General features: G+C 49.2%; 3 protein-coding genes across 11 annotated transcripts; all 3 read left to right on the forward strand.

Moving 5' to 3' along the window:
* Positions 1-264: 264 nt before the first annotated feature.
* Positions 265-10,211, forward strand: LOC108027963 (G-protein coupled receptor Mth2). 9 transcript variants are annotated; one of them, XM_050885904.1, is made up of 6 exons: positions 265-308; positions 2,161-2,313; positions 6,305-7,068; positions 7,172-7,784; positions 7,859-8,053; positions 9,392-10,211. In XM_050885904.1, exons 3-6 carry the CDS (start codon positions 6,315-6,317, stop codon positions 9,555-9,557), a joined length of 1,728 nt encoding a protein of 575 aa, XP_050741861.1. In that variant the 5' UTR covers positions 265-308; positions 2,161-2,313; positions 6,305-6,314; the 3' UTR covers positions 9,558-10,211. The 9 variants fall into 9 exon arrangements, with proteins under 9 accessions (XP_050741861.1, XP_050741860.1, XP_050741864.1 ...); XM_050885903.1 differs by having other exon boundaries at positions 276-418; XM_050885906.1 differs by having other exon boundaries at positions 291-308; positions 2,170-2,313.
* A 534-nt stretch (positions 10,212-10,745) lies between these two features.
* Positions 10,746-13,154, forward strand: LOC108028034 (probable G-protein coupled receptor Mth-like 9). The gene is made up of 7 exons (XM_017099675.3): positions 10,746-11,741; positions 11,802-11,993; positions 12,050-12,283; positions 12,343-12,499; positions 12,563-12,766; positions 12,828-12,907; positions 12,966-13,154. The coding sequence occupies exons 1-7, from the start codon at positions 11,102-11,104 to the stop codon at positions 12,998-13,000; spliced, it is 1,542 nt and encodes a 513-aa protein (XP_016955164.1). The 5' UTR covers positions 10,746-11,101; the 3' UTR covers positions 13,001-13,154.
* A 978-nt stretch (positions 13,155-14,132) lies between these two features.
* Positions 14,133-16,634, forward strand: LOC108028043 (probable G-protein coupled receptor Mth-like 8). The gene is made up of 6 exons (XM_017099684.3): positions 14,133-14,890; positions 14,944-15,100; positions 15,316-15,507; positions 15,564-15,782; positions 15,837-16,194; positions 16,260-16,634. The coding sequence occupies exons 1-6, from the start codon at positions 14,375-14,377 to the stop codon at positions 16,306-16,308; spliced, it is 1,491 nt and encodes a 496-aa protein (XP_016955173.1). The 5' UTR covers positions 14,133-14,374; the 3' UTR covers positions 16,309-16,634.
* The last annotated feature ends 1,556 nt before the right edge of the window (positions 16,635-18,190 follow it).

Here is an 18,190-nt window from a genome sequence, read left to right on the forward strand (position 1 = left end):
TACCTCGTATTCGAAGCACTTATTCCCTATTGCTATTTTTAAGGCCTTTAACTTTTTAGTTACTATTATATTTGTAGCCCGGCGTTTTCGTAATCAATTTAAATAATGTCTTGAAATGTTTCTGAGCTTTCATTGTCAACTGGTTGAAAAATCCGCTGGCCCTCGGAAGCTCTTTACTGGACTGGAGTGGAGCAGCTTTTCGCCGAACAAGACGATGGGGCTGTTGGAGGAACCCAGCAAAACTGGAGAGTCGCAGCCGAGTGGGCTCAGTCGCAGCGAATTCGGCCGATGAAGAAGTTCCCTTGCGGGTCAATCGGCAAGCTTGTCGTTCGGAACATCTCGATTAAATCCCACTAGCAGTGCTTATCTAGCCTCTAACTCTGGTCCAGTGAGCCCATCTCCAAGCATAATTACCAAAGTAAATTTGTCGAGCGGCGAAATAGAATTAAAACTTATCAAACATTGTAAAACAAACACTCTGTGTGCTTGGCAACTAAGAGATCCTGAGGAAATTTGAGATCGCTCGGTGGAATGCCCCTCGTTCAAGGCCCCTGTTTCGAAATCCGCCCCTTCGAGAGAGGCGCCTCGGCCGTGCCGGATGGCTTTAGTGTGTAATGCGACTTTAATGTCGCGCCTCGGCCCACAACAAACAGTCGCGTTGTCTCTTCACGAGTACCGCCAATTGTTTCGCACTGATTTTTTGTTTGGTGAACCTATATATCTGTGAGAATGTGTTCAATGCCAAACCAGTTTTTGTCTTTTCCCCAAGCTCGCCAAATGACGGCAGGCGACTCAGGGAATGCCTATCCTATCCTCTCCCGGAATCATTCGCCACGTCCCCGTTGTTTTACGATTATTAAATGGGTTTCTTAATTGCATATTTGTCTGTTATTGAGGGGTGTAATACGCGGTTATACTGCTCGTTTCGATCGCGGATGGTACGAACTATACTTGGCTGGTCAAATGCACCTGATTCCGAACACGTCGAGCTGTGTTTTTATGTCACTAACATATCCACAGCGATTTGTGGGGCCCAACTCTACGTGCCAATGCTTGGGTTCCCCTTTGGAGACGTGGGATTAGGCTTCCTTTCCACGGTTCCGTCTGCCGCTGCACTTAGTTACATAAGCCAAAACAGTGGCATCCACGGACCAAACCGACAAGGTTTCATTGAATAACCACCTCAAGGTCAGTGCTTATCAGCAGAAGAGCCTAGCTCAGCCCCCAGCAGAGATCAATTAGAGCTTGTGGTTATCACCGCACTAAGAACACAGTTCTGTTCCACCGCTCGATCAAAGCAAAAGAGGGAAGCTCGTGGCGCAAACGCTGCTCTGGCGCCCTGCTAATTAATTGGTAGACCGAACAATTGAGTCATCGCCCGCGTCTGCCCTGGGGCCGCTACTCCACTCAAGAAGTCCATTCATCGTCCGATAATTGTTTTGTTTGCCCACAGACACAGCAGAGCCACTGTTGGCACTCGATCAAGTTTCGTGTTGTTCGGCGCTTTGTTTCGCCTGCCTTTCGATTAGCGCAGCCGGCGGCGAGAAGCCACTCGGCTAACAGGCCGCTAACAGGGCTCTGGTACAGGTCTGCTGGTGGCTCCTTGGCCACTTCGCTGCAGCTCCTCAGTTCGCCTCAAGACGTCGCCGGCTGTGGGTGCTGCTTGCTCGGAGCTCGGAAAACTCCCCTGATCAACCAGCCAGCGCTGGGGCCGCTCCATCACCGTATCGGAATTACGAATGTCAATGTTAATTAATTCGCTAGCTAGCGTGTGATTTCGCCGCCATCTGAAAACCCGCACCATCGTAACCGGTTCGCGTGTGTTCGAGTAGTGACACCCACTTCCCAGGGAATTCCCCGTGGCCAGTGCGTCGACAGTATTGGGACAGAGTCGCGTTGTGTGTATCATTATGGATATGAGGATCTCTTGATTTCTCGAGAAACGTTCACGCGGCTACCTACCTTGAGCCGCAGTCTCTTCCCAGGTCCCATTTGCATAAGCAAACCTGATAAAGCACACACAACTCGTAGCACACGTCGAACCTAAAACCGAAACCATGTTTCGTTAGGGCTTTTTGCAAGGCGACGAAAACACGTAAACCCCAAAAGACTCTCAGAGTCGGCTCGACTGCTTTTGTTTACCCGTCTTTACCTGGTCAGTGCTTTCAGCCGCCGACACTGCCACTCGCGAAGTTCCCCACTGATCTTCTATAACCAGAAAGTGAGCGAACTGAGTCAACAACAGCAGCAGGAAGAACGCTGTTGATCAGCAAACCACTCTAGGTTGCTCACATCACTCGCCACCTGAACCGGGTAAGTTGCATGCATTAACTGCTGGGAACAGAAATAGTACAGTGCCAACCCCTAAGAATTGCCCTTAAGAATTCACATTTGTAGAGGGAATTAGCCATGCAACTATAGAAGGTTTCCCGACAAAAATATCTGACTCAGTTGCAAACTCGATCGAGGCGCACAGAAACAAAGGCAATCGAGGTTCCTGATTAGAAATCAGAGCTGGAAACGGCTAATTTCATGACCAATACTGCCTGACGGCTGGTTGGTGTTTGCACAACTGTTCCCGCCGATGCACTTTTATTGAGTCACTGAGAAAATTGGTTATTATAGCGAAATAGCTGGGTAGCTGGATGGCCACCCCTCCCGAAGGCCGCACCCTGGTCTTCCAATCGGACCTGAACTGTTGCCTTCGCCTCAGAATTCGATTTTGTTAAATGTTGTTTACACTTTCGCACATTTGGCTGGGAATTGTTGTTGAAACATCTTGGGGATATTGTTTATTGTTTGCTTTGAGTTCTGTTTATTTCGCCACAATTTGCTCAGCCTCCAGAGTATTAGAACAAAATATATCATACTTACGCGGAAAGTGGGATAAACATATATATTGCATCCCTAGTGGTACACCCGGGAATATTATCTAGATACATATGCATTGCAAGGTTTAAAGGGGGCAGCGTTTAGAGCTTCGTTCCATTGGCATTATCACGCACATTAGAGCTTCGGGTGGGGCCCTTGCCTTCCGTGCATTTATTATCGTGATAAGCCAAGTGCATGTACCAATTAATTAGTGGAATGATTCTCAAGTATGTTTGTTTTTACAGCTGGCTCTTCCAAGCACACTCCTCCCTACAACGCGTCACAACCAACAGAAAATAACACATTAAGCTTCCCGAAAAGTAATTCTACAACAACCTAACACTCGATAAACCAACTAATGGTTGTATATTACGTAGAAAGTTCTAAAAATATGAAATGAGCAACCACCAGCAGGGATTTCTCTTTCCAAATGAGTTTTAGATAGAGCATGCCAAGACTATTTATGGGATCGATTAGTTAGTGGATTCGATTTGAGTACCATCAGCGATTCTTTTCAGCTGCCTTCCGCGTTAAGGGGTTTTAGGTAATCTTTAAATAGAAACATGTGAAATAAAATAAGTAAAATATGAAATTCTAGGGGATTTCTAGGTATTCACAATGGTTCGAATGGTTTTTCCAAACATTCCATCAAAGCCGAAGAGCGCTTACAGACAGCCGTGATGACGGGCGTTTATCTTTTCGCGTCTCGAGTTCCCCGGGAATGGGATCTGTTGACTGTCGAGCCCTTCTCCTCCCCCCCGCGAAAAGCGGGGCGTCAGTGGAATAATATTTGGCGAACTTGCCACCCGCCCACTCCGGTGGCAATCAATAGAACGCCCGCCTTTGTTTACAATCCACAGGCAGCGCAGAGGCACCAGCCTCGGGGGTCTAAAAATACTCCCTTGGAATTTTCTCACGAAACATTCGACATTCGCACCAGCAAACCCGTCAATGGGCTGGCTATTAAAAATTGTTTCGCCAAGTGTTTGTTTGCAGGCGAAATAAAACACTGGACCCTGTAATAGCCGCTTATCTGCTGGGGAGCCCAAAACCGCGAACCGGGAACCGCGAACCGAGAACCCAGCGCAGCCCACCACAGCCCAACTTTGGTGTGGTGACTTGCGAGCTTGGGCTCTACGCACGGCAGAGTCTCCTGTCTTTGGCGATTAGTTCCCTTTCTGATACCGACTGAAAGCCGCGCTGCCTCGGCGAGATAATGGGCACATATATAAGAAGCAATTCCAGTGCTTTTGTGGCATACGTGATAAGCACAAACGGTTGCTGAAGAATATCGGCATACAAAACCCAAAAGCGAAGACAGTTCGTATAAAGTGAACGCGGATAATAACAATAAGCAGATTATAATTCATGTGCGCTGAGTTCACTTGAGTACACAGTCATTTTCGATATTAATATGTGGATGGTGTTGTAGTTTAATAAGGTTGCGTATACGCCTTGTGACACCCAGCGGCGATAGCCCTTCATTGGGTTCCAGACCTGCGCTTCCGCAAAGGTAATGCGATTTTAGTGGCATTTAGCTGGACTCAGTTGCCACCTGGATGACTCAGTGTCTCTATTACTCACCCATCCTGACCATGGACAGTCCCCAAACTATCATAATCAACCAGATAATAACCGAGTCCAAAACCAAAACCCTAAGGAGTCGCATTGTCGAGCATCTGTAAGTAAAGGCCACCACTTAGCTGGAACTGGGGATTCGGTTCGATAAGTCTCTCGCGGAACATTCTACCTATATGGGTATATGTATTTATAAACAAGAAAGTCATACTCCTTTGTCAGGCATTACCGAGCGTCGTTGGCCAGTTGAGTTATCTTATCGCTCACCGACCACAAATAAGACATTTTATACGAGGCGGCTACAAAACATATCAACAGTTCCCCTTTCATATTCCGATTCAAATTTGTGCTCGTGAAAGAGTAATGCCAGGCTGCGAACATTGGTTCTCAGAGAATCCGATAATATCTAAGATATCATGTGTCACAGGGAGCCACCTTTACCTTTATTAATATTGAAGAAACCATTCCCATTTTGCATTCCTAGTCAAACCCCTTTAGATCAATCAGCTTAGCATTCGCAAAACCACTATACCATCACCACACTGACGCCATCAATCAAGCATTAAAAGCCCTGATCAAAATATTTACTGACTGATATTGCGACTTCTCCAGAACTCGGAATCGCTTGGAGAACGAGTCAAACAATTCAGCCTGAATAATGGTTTGGCCAATCAAAATATAAATACACAAAAGCTTTAGAGCCCGAAACGGAGATGTTAAGGAAATATTGCTTTTATCAAACCGATGGCAAGTGATTTCGGCACACTCGCGGGGTGTGGAAATTGTTTCGAGAACAGATATATGGGAAAAAGAGATCGCTAGCCATTATTCAATTTTATGGGCAATCGTATTCTTGATTTTAATGCTCCGCATGTCTTGATTGTTTTTCAAACATCCGCAGCACTCTTTCGCACTCCAAATGTGCGAGGATACAGACAGTATGTGTATGCTAGAATTTCCCGGGTGCATGTGCGATTAATTATGCTAATTTTCCAACGCCCGATAAGACCTCTTACTCGCACTGCCGCCGCCAGTATCCATTTTCCCCATTAGCCACTATATGGAGTTTAATGTGTTTGTCCTCCTCCGCCCAGCCGCCCTCCACAAATTCAGGCTAATTTCGTGGCCCACGCGCCTGCCAACGAGGGCCGCAGGTTACCCTGCCCCGGCGCCTCCGCCACCGAAGGCAAACAATCAGCGGATCAATGAATTAGGTGGTCCCCGCAGACTAATGATGCAAGATTAGATAGCGCTGGTGCTATTCCACTTTTCGCACTGGCACTCGTAATGAATTTATGGACGGGCTCGTTAGCAGCGTTTCGAAGAGTGGGCAGATCTGGATTGGAGCAGGGCTCCGGGGAGAATGTCACCGGTATTGACGGACGACGGCAGTTACTATCAATTTAACACGAATCCATAAATGTTTGCTCCGTCTGCACTCCCTGCGTGGCTGACCTTATGATTGATGCCCCACGGAGACCTAGTTCCGCAGCTCCCCCATGGGACTCGTTGCGGCTAATTGCTTGTGACGCTATCCAATTTCCCTCGTTTGCTCCTGCGACAACCTGTTGTCCGCGTGGATGATTCACTACTTGTGTCCACTGATGAGGCCTTAACAGGGCTCCACTGCCCAAATTAATGAGCTCGGTTAGCTAAACACTGAACGACCAACTAATCGGCAAATAGGAATTGAGTGGTTCCCTCCCCTGGCACGAGTTGCTTATTTCTTCAGCCTTGTGCCATCCGTGTTATTGGGGCACAAGAGGTCAAAGTAAGCTCGTTATTAGCTCTGTATAAAACGCGCTCGAATAAACCAAACCCATATTATGGACCTGATAAGCTTCTCTATTCCCAGAACCTCCATCATGCCGAGGAAGATCCAGCAGCGGGGTGGATCCCTGTACTGCGGAGTTACTCTGCTGGGGATCCTGTGCCTGGTTGTGTTCCGACTTATTCCGGGCATCCCCTTCGGGGCTTACGTGATGGCGGAGAGAGACCGCTACCACACCATAGACGATCCGAATGTTCCCTGCAACTTCTACGACACGGTCAACCTGACGGGTCACACGTCGTTCCCGAACGGAAGCTACGACTACTACGGCACCATAGTGCCCGCCCACTTGACCGGAACGTACGACTACATCCACAGATCGCTGACGGAACGCATAGAGGTGCCGGAGCACGTCAGAGGGTGTGTCTGCAAGTTGAAGGACTGCCTCAACATCTGCTGCCCGTGGCGCCAGGTCTTCGACTCCGAAACAGATGGGTGCAGGATCGATCACAACGACAATCGCACTTGGCCGGAGCCGCCTCTGCTCAATGTGACCTTCCACAACCAAAGCACGCTGACGGTCAACATGTTCCAGCAGTTCGCCATTCAAAGCTTTCGCCCCTGCCCCAAGATGTTCTCCCTGCAGCCAGAGATCAACTACTGGGACGACTATCTAATTTTCGAGAACGGATCCATGTTCCGCAAAGACGACCGGCTGGTCATCAGGAAGAATGAGTTCTGCTTGGTGCCATCCTACGTCAACGAGTCGGACCTCTTCTACACACTGCGTCCGGCCAACTGCGAGATGCAGGACGACCACGGCACGGTGAAGATCATCAATGCCTATGGTAAGTCGAAGCGACCACGCTGCCAATGCATCGTTTAAGCCAAGTAGTGTGTACTGATGAATAATTCAATCCTTTTAATAATGCTTCGTATGTCTTCCGCCAGCCATGATCTTCTCCATCCCCTTCATGATGCTGACCATAGCCGTCTACCTGCTGATCCCCGAGCTCCGCAACCAGCACGGCAAGAGCCTGGTCTGCTACTTGGTGGGCCTCACCGTCGGCTACACCTCGCTGGCCTATGTGCAGCTCTACAAGCTCGATGCCACGGGAGCCCAATGCCAGATACTGGGATATACGGCCTACTTCTTTTTCATGGGGGCCTACTTTTGGCTGAGTGTCATCAGCTTCGACTTGTGGCACAACTTCCGTGGGACGAGGGGCATCAACAGGTTCCAGGAGAACAGGCGCTTCCTGTTCTACTCGCTGTACTCGTGGGGAATCGCCGCCGTTTTTCTGGCCTTCACCTACAGTGCCCAGAACCTGACCGATTGGCCTGCGTACCTCAAGCCTAGTATCGGGGATGGCACGTACTGCTGGCTGGACATGAGCAACTGGTCGGCCATGATCTACTTCTACGGTCCCATCATGGCCATCGTCGTGGCCAACACGATCATGTTCATCATGACGGCGATCAAGATCCACGGCGTGCAACGGGAGATGGCCAGGATAATTGCGAGTGAGAACAGCACCAAGAACCTGCGGACCGAGAAGGACAAGTGAGTGCGATCGCTTCAGAGTTTCCCATCCAACTCCCCCTAAGAAGGGTCCGTTCTGTTTGGTCCTCCCCCAGGTTCGGCTTGTTCCTGCGGCTCTTCCTCATCATGGGCATCACCTGGCTGTCGGAGCTCGTCTCGTTCTTCGTGGGCAGCGACAAGGAGTGGTCGAAGCTCTTCTACATCTCGGATCTGGCCAACGCCATGCAGGGCTTTCTCATCTTTATGCTGTTCGTGATGAAGAAGAAGGTCAAGCACTTGATCACAAACAGGTGAGTCCTGCTCCACGTAGACTTATGGTTTTGTTTTGTCCGCCCCTCGGGCATTTGTCCACTCATCCGACCGTGTGTCCTGTCCTTGTCCACCATCGAATCTGTAACCCCGACCATTCCCAGAACGATACGGGTGCGCAGTCTGCGGCAGACTGAGAGCGTAACCATGGGGCCCACCTCCATCTCCATGCGACAGCGGTTTATGGACGCCTCCAACCAGATCCGCAAGCTGGTGGTGATCCGCAACGCCTTCGCCAACGGCTCCACCAGCGGTATTCACTCACACGAAGTCTGAATCGATCCCGTCGAGTGCAGTAAGCAGGCTCTATTCCGCTCGGTTGTCGTGGCCCTGACTAACGCGCTCGCTAATCGAATATGCTAGTTGTCGTTTGCGATCCTTAAATCTCTAATAATCTAGTACCATGAATCAAAGACCTATTTATTCTATAAGTTAAATAATAATAAACACTTATCATGGACAGCTGATAGGGACTCTGACCGTTCGCAGACTCTGATTACATGCCTTTTATGTTGTACTTATCTCGTTGTCAGACCGCTTTCGATATTGCTTAACCGCAAGCTCAACACCAACAGAAACAGCCAGCAGACTAACTCAAAACCCAACACTGACAACCAACACAGCCCCGAATCTCCGGCCGCCTAGGCTGGGTAGCCCAGTCAGTCTAAGCCGCAAGAACCAAATCCGTCCATTATGCATCGCGTACATGTAGCTACTAGACAGTAACACAATTTCTAAGTGCCCCGATCTAAACACCAACTTATGTTTGCATCTACAATGTGTGTCCCTATGTGCATGTGTCCCAACATCAATGTGATCGCCATCGATCGTTGTCCACCGAAGACTGCTGGAGAAAAGGCGCTCTAATGGCTTGAGCTCGACCACCACCTCGACCTCCGTCATTTCCGACTCGAATGTGCTGCCGAAAAAGCTGCACCTTAGGGCTGCCGACAGGACCGGTGGGAAGCCCACCAATCCGAGTCCAAGGCCGAACGTAGCCATCTGATCAAAGTGGTCACAGGTAAAGCAGGAGTTAAGAAAAGTACCTAACCACAGTTGGGAGTAACCAGTAGATACCCAACGCTGACTAACCCCTAACTCCTTGGAAAACAATCATACTGACTTTATACTTTTGTGTCTTGGTGGAGGTATCTGTTTTGATCCTATCTGATCGCCCTGTGTGTTTGCTTTCCCCCCACTAAAACCCAAAACACTCAATCGCACCCATTCTAATCAGATTTACCGCCATTGTCTATTCCACGCTGCCCACGCAATGGACGTCATGACCACTCGACGAAACCCCGAAACCACCTTTTTAGATGCTCGAGTGTGCGCGATGGCAGTAACCAACGTCAGAGTCAGTATTCCACCAAGACCACGTCGAGCAGCGTGGCCAATCTGTCGCTGCACGAGAAGCCGTCGGCGGAGAAGCCCCTGGTGATCAGCTCCAGCGTCGATCCCCAGAGAACCACCATCTTTCGCTGAGCACCGCGCATCCAGTTGCCTCGGGCAGAGCATCGAATAGCCACGCTGGGATGTGTTTCGGAGCAGGGAGGCTTAATCCTTCCGGCAAACTCTAATAGCGATCACCGCGTACCTTTCTGTAAATGTGGAGCATCTATCTATGTTTTTGTCACCATCGAAGGTCGATCCCACTCTGATCTGAAGACATCACCAGATCGCGCAGCCGCAGTCATTTAAGGATAGAACTTTATGAAAGACACTACTATAAGAGGAGGTCCCTATCCCATGTACAACCGCGAACCATCCTACCCAATTCACTCTCTCTTTTTATATGTCACGTGACCACGAACAACCTGATTAGTCGTATAAGAACGCTATGCAACGCCATATCTAGTATTTATGCCTATGCAATCATGCAAGTTTCCTCCGAAACATCTGCTGAGGGATCAAATTTTGTACTTCTCCACTAGTCTAGGACCAAGATAAGCACCCAGCATAACATACATTTTATGTAGATGTGTCTTGTTGCAACTGAGATTCTTATTGTTTGTTATTTGTACTGCTCTCTCTGCACATACGTACCACTCTCCATATCTACATTATCGCCCTAATGTAATAAAATACGACTATTATATTTGTATTTCAAGCTTAATAAAGCCAAAGATAAAAGTGAAAGGAGCGTTTTTCCTCAGCCGACTTGGGTGAAATATTGTAGGTCCATCTTGAACTGTGTACTTTAGGACAGGAAACAAAGTGAAGTGACTTGACCTGGCATTACTATGTTTTTTACTTTCTGAAAGTGTACTCGGTGATCGTAAACGATATCTAGTCAAGACCCAAACCTCCAGCTAGACTCTCTTTTCATAGTCTGGGCATTAACCGTCGAGATTTCTACATTTTTGATGTTGGTAATGGTATGGTAATTTAGATCACTTAGTGGTCGGCTTGGGATTCATAAAATCCAAAAAGTAATTTGAGTAAAAAGTTAAAAACAAGTTAAAGTTTTTATCATGTCTGGGATATACGACACCTGAATTGCAAACATACTGTAGAAAAGCTAATATATCAGCACTGGGGGCTATCAAAAAATTAATTTTGAATGTGCCAGTCGCGCTGGTTGAGATTGCTCGGGGAGGGGAACCGCTGTTTGCCGGCTGCTTGTGGTCGCGTCTGGTTTTGGGACTGGCTAATCAGTCAGTCTGTTTTTTATTCTTGGCCAGCATGGAGCTGCGCTGCGGTGGCCGGTTCGTCGACTAGTCGGTTGGAGAGCGGGAAGACAGCTCTGCGAGAGTCTCTCCATCAGGCTTTTATGTTTATGGTTGTTCTTTTTGCTGTTGTCGCTGGCGTTGTCGCAATCGCAGCCGTTTTTAGACCCGCGTCACATTCGTAGTCGATTTTGGGCTTCGATTGTTGTTGGCTCGGATTGGATTTGTGACTCGGCGAGTGTGCGTGCACTGCCCAAACGCGAACGGTGATCGTTTCACGTATTTGTTTGCTCAATTATCGAGCTGCCTGGCCTGTGACGTCAGGCAGAAGATCGCCTAGAGGTAATCTTCCACCAAGACATGGCTTTGCCTTGGATCATTCCCCTGGCCTACTGGCTCCTCGCTGGGGTGCGATCTCTGGAGATCGCCAGCATTGACCACCCCTGCGCCTATGCGGACACGGTTAACATCACGGATGGTCTCCGGTTGAAGGACGGATCCTACTCTTACGGTGGCGTCGTGGTTCCGCCGCAACTGATGGCGGAGTACTCCTTCAAGGTGATCGACGGCGTGCAGTACCGGGCCAAGAAGCACCTGCGCGGCTGTGTCTGCCTGCTGAAGCCCTGCATTAGCTTCTGCTGCCCGGAGAACCTGGTCTTCGACTCGAAGCACTGGAACTGCTCGAGGCCGCACCAGGTGCGGGAGTCCACGCACGTGCAGCTGACCTACGCCAATCGGTCGGTGGCACAAGTGCGCATTCTCGATCGGTTTGTGGTGCGCACGGAGCTCGGTTGTCGGAACAAGTTCGTGGACAAGAAGCACGAGAGCTTCTGGCAGTGGGATCTCTTCGAGAACGGCTCGCTGCAGCGGGACAGCCGCCTGTGGACCACGGATGAGTACTGCTTTAGCCCCCTGGAGCACAAGCCGGAGGAGTGGGAGCTCACTCCGCTCAGCTGCGAGCGCTTCCAAACGGGCTACCGCGTCTGGATCTACGCTATTTGTGAGTCTGCAATCTCGCTCCTTTCGGTTCATAGACGCTTATCCGAAAATCCCCTTCCAGGCAGTATTATAGCCATCATCATCAACATCTTTATACTCTCACTGTTGGGCGCTGTGAGAGATGCCAGGAAAAGTCACTATGGCCAGCTGATCATCTACTACCTGCTCTCCATGACCGTGGGCTATTCCCTGTTGGTTTACTTGGCCCTGAAGAATCCCATGAGGCTTTCGCACACGGCTTGCAGGAATATAGGTGTGTTGAACAACTTTCCTTTCTCATCCAATTGAACAAGCCATTGTCTTCCAAAGGTTTGCTGGCCTACTTTTGCATCATGCTCTCCTTCGTCTTCCTGGCCATTTGCAGTCTGGACTTCCTGCTCAAGTTCAAACAAAAGGCTGTAAGAAACTGGGTGCGTCGCTTGTCGTACGCCCTGGCGGTCCTGGCGGTTATTGGTTTGAGGTTTTTGGTGTCCTTCGCCCAGGACTCCCAGTTGCCCAAGCACTACAAGCCAGGCATGGGGGAAGATTACTGCTGGTTCGATGGTAAAGGAAAAATAATCTTAGAGTGAAATAATTGCCCAATTGATCTTCCCCTTTTTCAGTCCGCACCTGGGGCATTTTGATCTACTACTACGCACCCATTGCACTCTTGCTGGTGTTCAGCATTGTGTGCTGCCTGAAGGCCTACTTTTCCATCTACGAACTGCCACCAGATACTCAGTACATATTGGGAACTCAACTGAAGATCATCAAGACCCAGTAAGCCGCATTGAAGCCTCAGTTTGTTAAACCCCTGGTTGACTAACCGGCACTTTCCTCCAGTTTCTATGCTTTCAGTGCCTACATAGTGGGCGTGTTTGCCGTTTGGGTTCGGGAAATAGTCGTCTATGTGATGGCAAGAGTAAGAGAGCACTTCTTCATCATCGACTTCTGGAGCGGAATCTGCATCCTGGGCCTGGCCATAGCTGGCTTTATCCTGCTTCTTGGCAAGAATTTGCACGTGAAATCCTGGTGGGCCATCAATGTGTAAGTTTTGATTCAGAGAACAAACTTCGGAATCTCTAAAGATGGAAAATCTTATCTACAGGGAATCAAGTCAAACCGATCTGAGTGTCATTAACGCCCGCGTCTACAAGTTTGATGAGAGAGGCGATTTGAAATCTTCGGGTACACAGCACATTATTTCTTGTTGTCTCCTTTATCAGACCCCTTCTTTCCCCTACAGATTCACCCTATAAGCCGACAGTGACATCACTTTAATTGGAACTGAGATGGTTGCTCATCTATGAACCCTTGTATTTGCTTTGCTGATGAATCATTTAGTCTGTCGCAGAGATAAGTGTATATAAAATAAGTGCCTCAGTATACTAGCTATAAGATGAACTGCATAAATACCATTAGAAGATCAAAAGAACGCCCTATTTCTTACAACTTTTCCGTTGTTTTAATATTATCAGCGAAAAAATATTTACCTATATTTTCTTTGATACTAAAAAAAATATTTTTTTTGCCATCCCCGCGAAAGTGCCGCACGCAAGAGTTCCGCTTAGCGAATAAATTCTTATTTCTATGACTTTCCTTGCCTTTCAAATCATTTTCATTTTGAATAATTTGTTCAGAGGCGAAGCTCGGCCAGGTTCTCCAAGGGGTTCCCAGTCAACGACCAGATAGTAAACCATTTCCCGAATGTCCACCCACTGGCTTCGCTTGACTCGATGACGCGTCTCGAGGCGTTTGGATTGGATGACTTGTGGTTGGGTGGGTCGGCTGGATTAGCCACACGCCAAGTGGCACGCAACAAATGATTCGTTAATGACGCAATTGACAATGCCAAAACGCCTTTTTCCTATCCACTCGCTCTTGCTAATGGCTAGTATCTGGAGGTGGATCTGCCTGTGTCTAGCGAGCGTCCGGTCTTTTATATTTTGCGTAAATACTTCTCTTTGCCTTTTGTCATGGTTCTGGAGGTGTTAATCAACTACGAATAGTCGAGACTCTAACTTGGGTGGAAAGATACGCAGAACAAACTTCAAATACATCGATAATGTTGATAATAAATGACGTTTTTCATTGCCTACTTTTAGACACTATTAGAAGTGATTTTGAATACGTACAGGAATTAGCTTTTTGCATAAAATGAAAGGGAAATATCTAAACACATCATCCGTTGATCTGGCCCATTAAGCTGTAGAGCATTTCCTGGCCATTTTGATGTTTTCCGGACCGTCTGTTTGCCCCCGCTCCGTTGTTGTAAACAAAATGCCGCACGTTCCTCGAACACCACCAAGCCAAGTGGGTGTGCGCCTCGCCATGCCACAAAAAGCCCGACAGACACACCACAGACCGCCTTCGATTGAGCTCGCCGGGATTCGGTTCACAGTCCTAGTTCGTACCGTGCCAGGTGAGGATGATGATCCGCTCACTCAATTAACGGCTCGCACCTTCGCCACCGCGCTACGTCATCAGTGCAACACTACTCGGTGTCTATCCAGTCCATTTCATTTCATTTCACTCTATTCCATTTCGATACGATTCGATTTCGGTTGGGCAATCGTCTGGAGGTAAACAGGCATAAATTGCACGCTCTACAGTAAACAAAGCATCGGTCGGAGCCGAAGAGATCGCCAGTCGAGAATGTCTCTTCGAATGGCGCAGTTCTGCATTTCGGTGGTCCTCCTCGTCCTCTCGGCGGCGCACAGTTCGTGGGGCATTCACGAGGAGACCCATTACCCGTGCGCCTTCATCGACACGGCAAACATCACAGGGAGCTACGGCTTGGACGGTCCCTATGTGCACAACTGGACGGTGATTCCCCGCCACTTTGTGGCCGTTTACGACTTTGTCATCGAGAACGGCATCCGGATTGCGGCCCCGAGGCATTTGAGGGGATGCATCTGCAAGACGAAACCCTGTGTGCGAATCTGCTGTCAGGAGGGCGAGTTCTACGACCTGGAGAGGAGGCAGTGCTTAGTGCCGCCCAGCCAGGTGCCAGGGCCTCCCCGGCAGAGCCACATGGAGGTGGAGTTGCACAACGGCAGTCTGCGGGAGGTGGAACTGCTGCCGCGCTTCAGCGTCCATGTGGAAACGCCGTGTGAGCACATGAAGGCGGTCACCAAGGGATCGGAGTACGTTCACTGGACGCTCCACGAGGTGCGGATTGGAATAGCCCTTCCATTGCCAGATTTCAATCCCTAACTTTACAGAACGGAACCATCAGCCATCGGGGCCACATCTTCTCCAAGCACTACTGCTTCACCCCGCTGCTCCACGGGAACTCCACCTGGGAGTGGCAGCCCCTGGCCTGTGCCCCAGAAAAGCTCAATTTCGTTCTCGGGGTGCGGGAGTGGACCTACGCCATATGTGAGTAGCCCCAAGCAAACAAACATTTCTCCAGCGATTGGGCCATTCGCAATCACAAATATGCTTTCAATTTCTTCGGGGCTTTTTAAAAATAGTACGCTCATAAAAGCAATTGCTGAAACAACAAGAGAAAATCGCGAGTGACGATTGATACACAGTTTGATTGCCAGAGATGATCTTTCGCTCCGATCTCATCCAGCCAATTCTCTCTGCAGGCCTCCTGATTGCGATACTGTCCATGTTTATTGTGCTGATCGTGTATCTCATGTGCTCGGAGATGCGCAACAGTTTCTACGGTGTGGCCATAAAGGCGTACGCCGTCTGCGTGATCGGGGGATATGCCCTGCTGGCCTATCTGACCCTCCACAACCCCGCGAATATCTCGAATGCAGCTTGTCGTGTCCTTCGTAAGTGAAGTGCTGTGCCTCTCTGGGACTTCTCACCTGTTCTATTACACCTTTAGCCAGCTTGACGCTGATGTTCTTGGTTCTCTCCTTCTACATTCTGAGCTTCATTGCGTTTAAGCTTTACCTAAGCTTCCACGGCGTGGTCTTCACGAAACTGATGTTCTGGCTCATCTTCATGCCCATCGTAATAGTCGCCGTGGGCTGGTCCTGCTTGGTCAGCTTTAGTTACTACGGTTCTCGGCTGATCTTCGGGGGAGATACTTGCTGGTTTGACCGTGAGTACCTCCAGTCCTCAAAAATTTGTCACTGACTTACGATTCATTTCGCAGCTCGGAATTGGTCCATCATGATCTACCTGTATGCGCCCGTGTTTGTGGCCTGCGCCATCAGTGGCTTCTTCTACATCCTCAGCCTGATCTACATCAGTGAGCAGCCGATAATCGAGACCGAGAAGAGCTTCGAGTCCATTGAGAAGAATCGCTTCAGGTCGTTTTGGAAGTACGTCGGCTACACGGCGTTCGTGTGGCTCGTTTGCGTCTGCTCCTTCGCATTCAACTACTACCGGGAGAATCGGTCGCACCTCAACTACGCCGTGAGTTTCTCCATGGCCTTTCACGGCTTTGCGGCCCTCTACGCCCTCATTGGAAAGAACCAGCAGATCCAGAACTTTCTGAGGCGTATAGATAAGTGAGTCAGCTGTCTACGCCAGTGTAGCAATATCTAACAGCCATATCTCTTGTCTTTCCTTTAAGTGAGGAGGACACTTGCGAGAACTCGGTTCCCTTGTCGAGTTTCGGCTGAGACTTCGAAATTCGATTTGAGCAAGCACTGTACAGTTTTAGAGCAACTGAAAGCAATTAGCAAGGGTTCGAGACCCGGCTGTCAGCGTAGACGCAAACCGGTGAACTGTGTAAAATATGTGTAATATGTGTAAAAAGTCTTGGAAAATATGTGCCTTTTTAACAACTTCGACGGCGACACTGAAATTCGCACTGGATGCTCATAGGAGGGCTTACTAGTTCCGACCAGTGAGATTTTTGTGACATCACGGATTCAGATTCAAAACTTAATAACATTAAATGTAAATGTACATTCAATTTGTACTTATATGTAAACCAAATATATAGAAAAGGAACTAGGATCAGTAGATCTTATATGTTATCCTATGTTGATCCTAAACATGGGACTTTTTTTCTTTTAATTATTAGTAAATGTAAAGCACGTAAAACTCATCCACTAACGTGATACAAAAAAAGAACCCAAATCGACTTGTGTGAACACGCAATGTAAACCATTAGTAAATAACCCACAAGTATTTAAATTTATAACATTTCTGACGCTTTCCTTGGGCTTAAGCCTGCGAATACCTTGGCCCGTCCCCCGACCGTTAAACAATCGCAACAATTTCCAATTGCTGGCGTATCCAATTTAAGCTTCCCCACCAGAATCACACAACAAAAGCAACCCGAAACTCTGGCCAACAATATACCCGTAAATAACGTAATTTACACAACACAAAACAAACTCTGAAGTTTGCCGAAGGCAACTCTAGTCCTGGAGCACCACACAATCCAATCCTCGGCCATCCACGGCTGGCAATTCCCTGGACCGTGGTCGAGTGTCCCCAGCACCCAGCACCCAGTCCCCGTTCTCCAGGCCCCGATCTCTCTATATAATAAGTGCGCGCCGATTTTGTTTGACATCAGAGGTCAATGGCCGCGGAGCAGAGAGAGTCGGCGAGAGAGCTGCATCCTTGCATCCTGGCCGAGTGGGGGAGGGGTCTGTCAAGCGCAAGGAATCAAGTGGAAAGTGAAACGGAGGAGCGGGCGCGGGCGGGCCTCTTTTGATGTGGCCTCGCCCAGCTCCCCAGCTCCCCACTCCTCCCAGAACACACGAGCCCAACCCAACCCAATCCCAGTGCCCAGCCCAGCCCCCGCATCATCTCCAAACCAAACCCGACGACCCAACTTCGGCTCTCTGGTCCTGCTCCTTTTTCGGCTGGGCGTGCAGCAGCAGGACGCAGAATACACACCGAGAGAGAGCCGCTGGATCGATAAAACGTAGTAAAAATGCCGTAGTAATGGAAGCTGGAACAGCCCGGCGTATACACAGGCCAACTGCATCCGTCGGCATCGGCGCTTGGCATCCTGACGTGCGCACTGGAAAGTGCCGAGAGGTAGGACATGTTTGGCGCGTTTTTCGCCTGCATGTGTGCGAGTGCTTTGTTTTGTTGGCACTCGCATACGTATGCAAAAGTGCAAAGGACTCCGCAGCAGGGGCTGAAAGGGGTGAAGAGCCGGGCCAAGCTCGACCGCGCCCTGCTTCGGAACTCCCCCACTGACTCCGTACGTGTGGCATAGCCACCCGCGCCTCACTGCCCCACCATATCTATCTCCTGGCATCGGAACCAACATGAAAATTAATTACTAAATGACTTTATGCTTTTTAATGGCCCGATGGCAGTTAAAGGATATTAGACAAGCCATTAGGTGGCTAACTGGCTGCGGCTGCACGGCCACGCCCCGAGCAGCCCTCCTCCGCCGGAGGCCATGTGTGCGGGGTGGAACTCCGCTTGGCCGAGGTGGCACTATCGGTATTGGAAATCGCTCATCAACATCCAGAGCCGTTCGGGGCGGACTGCAACACCTTCGGTTGATTTGGCCAGCGCCCGGCTGATGACTCC

This window comes from Drosophila biarmipes, chromosome 3L, assembly GCF_025231255.1.
Source record: "Drosophila biarmipes strain raj3 chromosome 3L, RU_DBia_V1.1, whole genome shotgun sequence".
Classification (NCBI taxonomy): Eukaryota; Metazoa; Arthropoda; class Insecta; order Diptera; family Drosophilidae; genus Drosophila; species Drosophila biarmipes.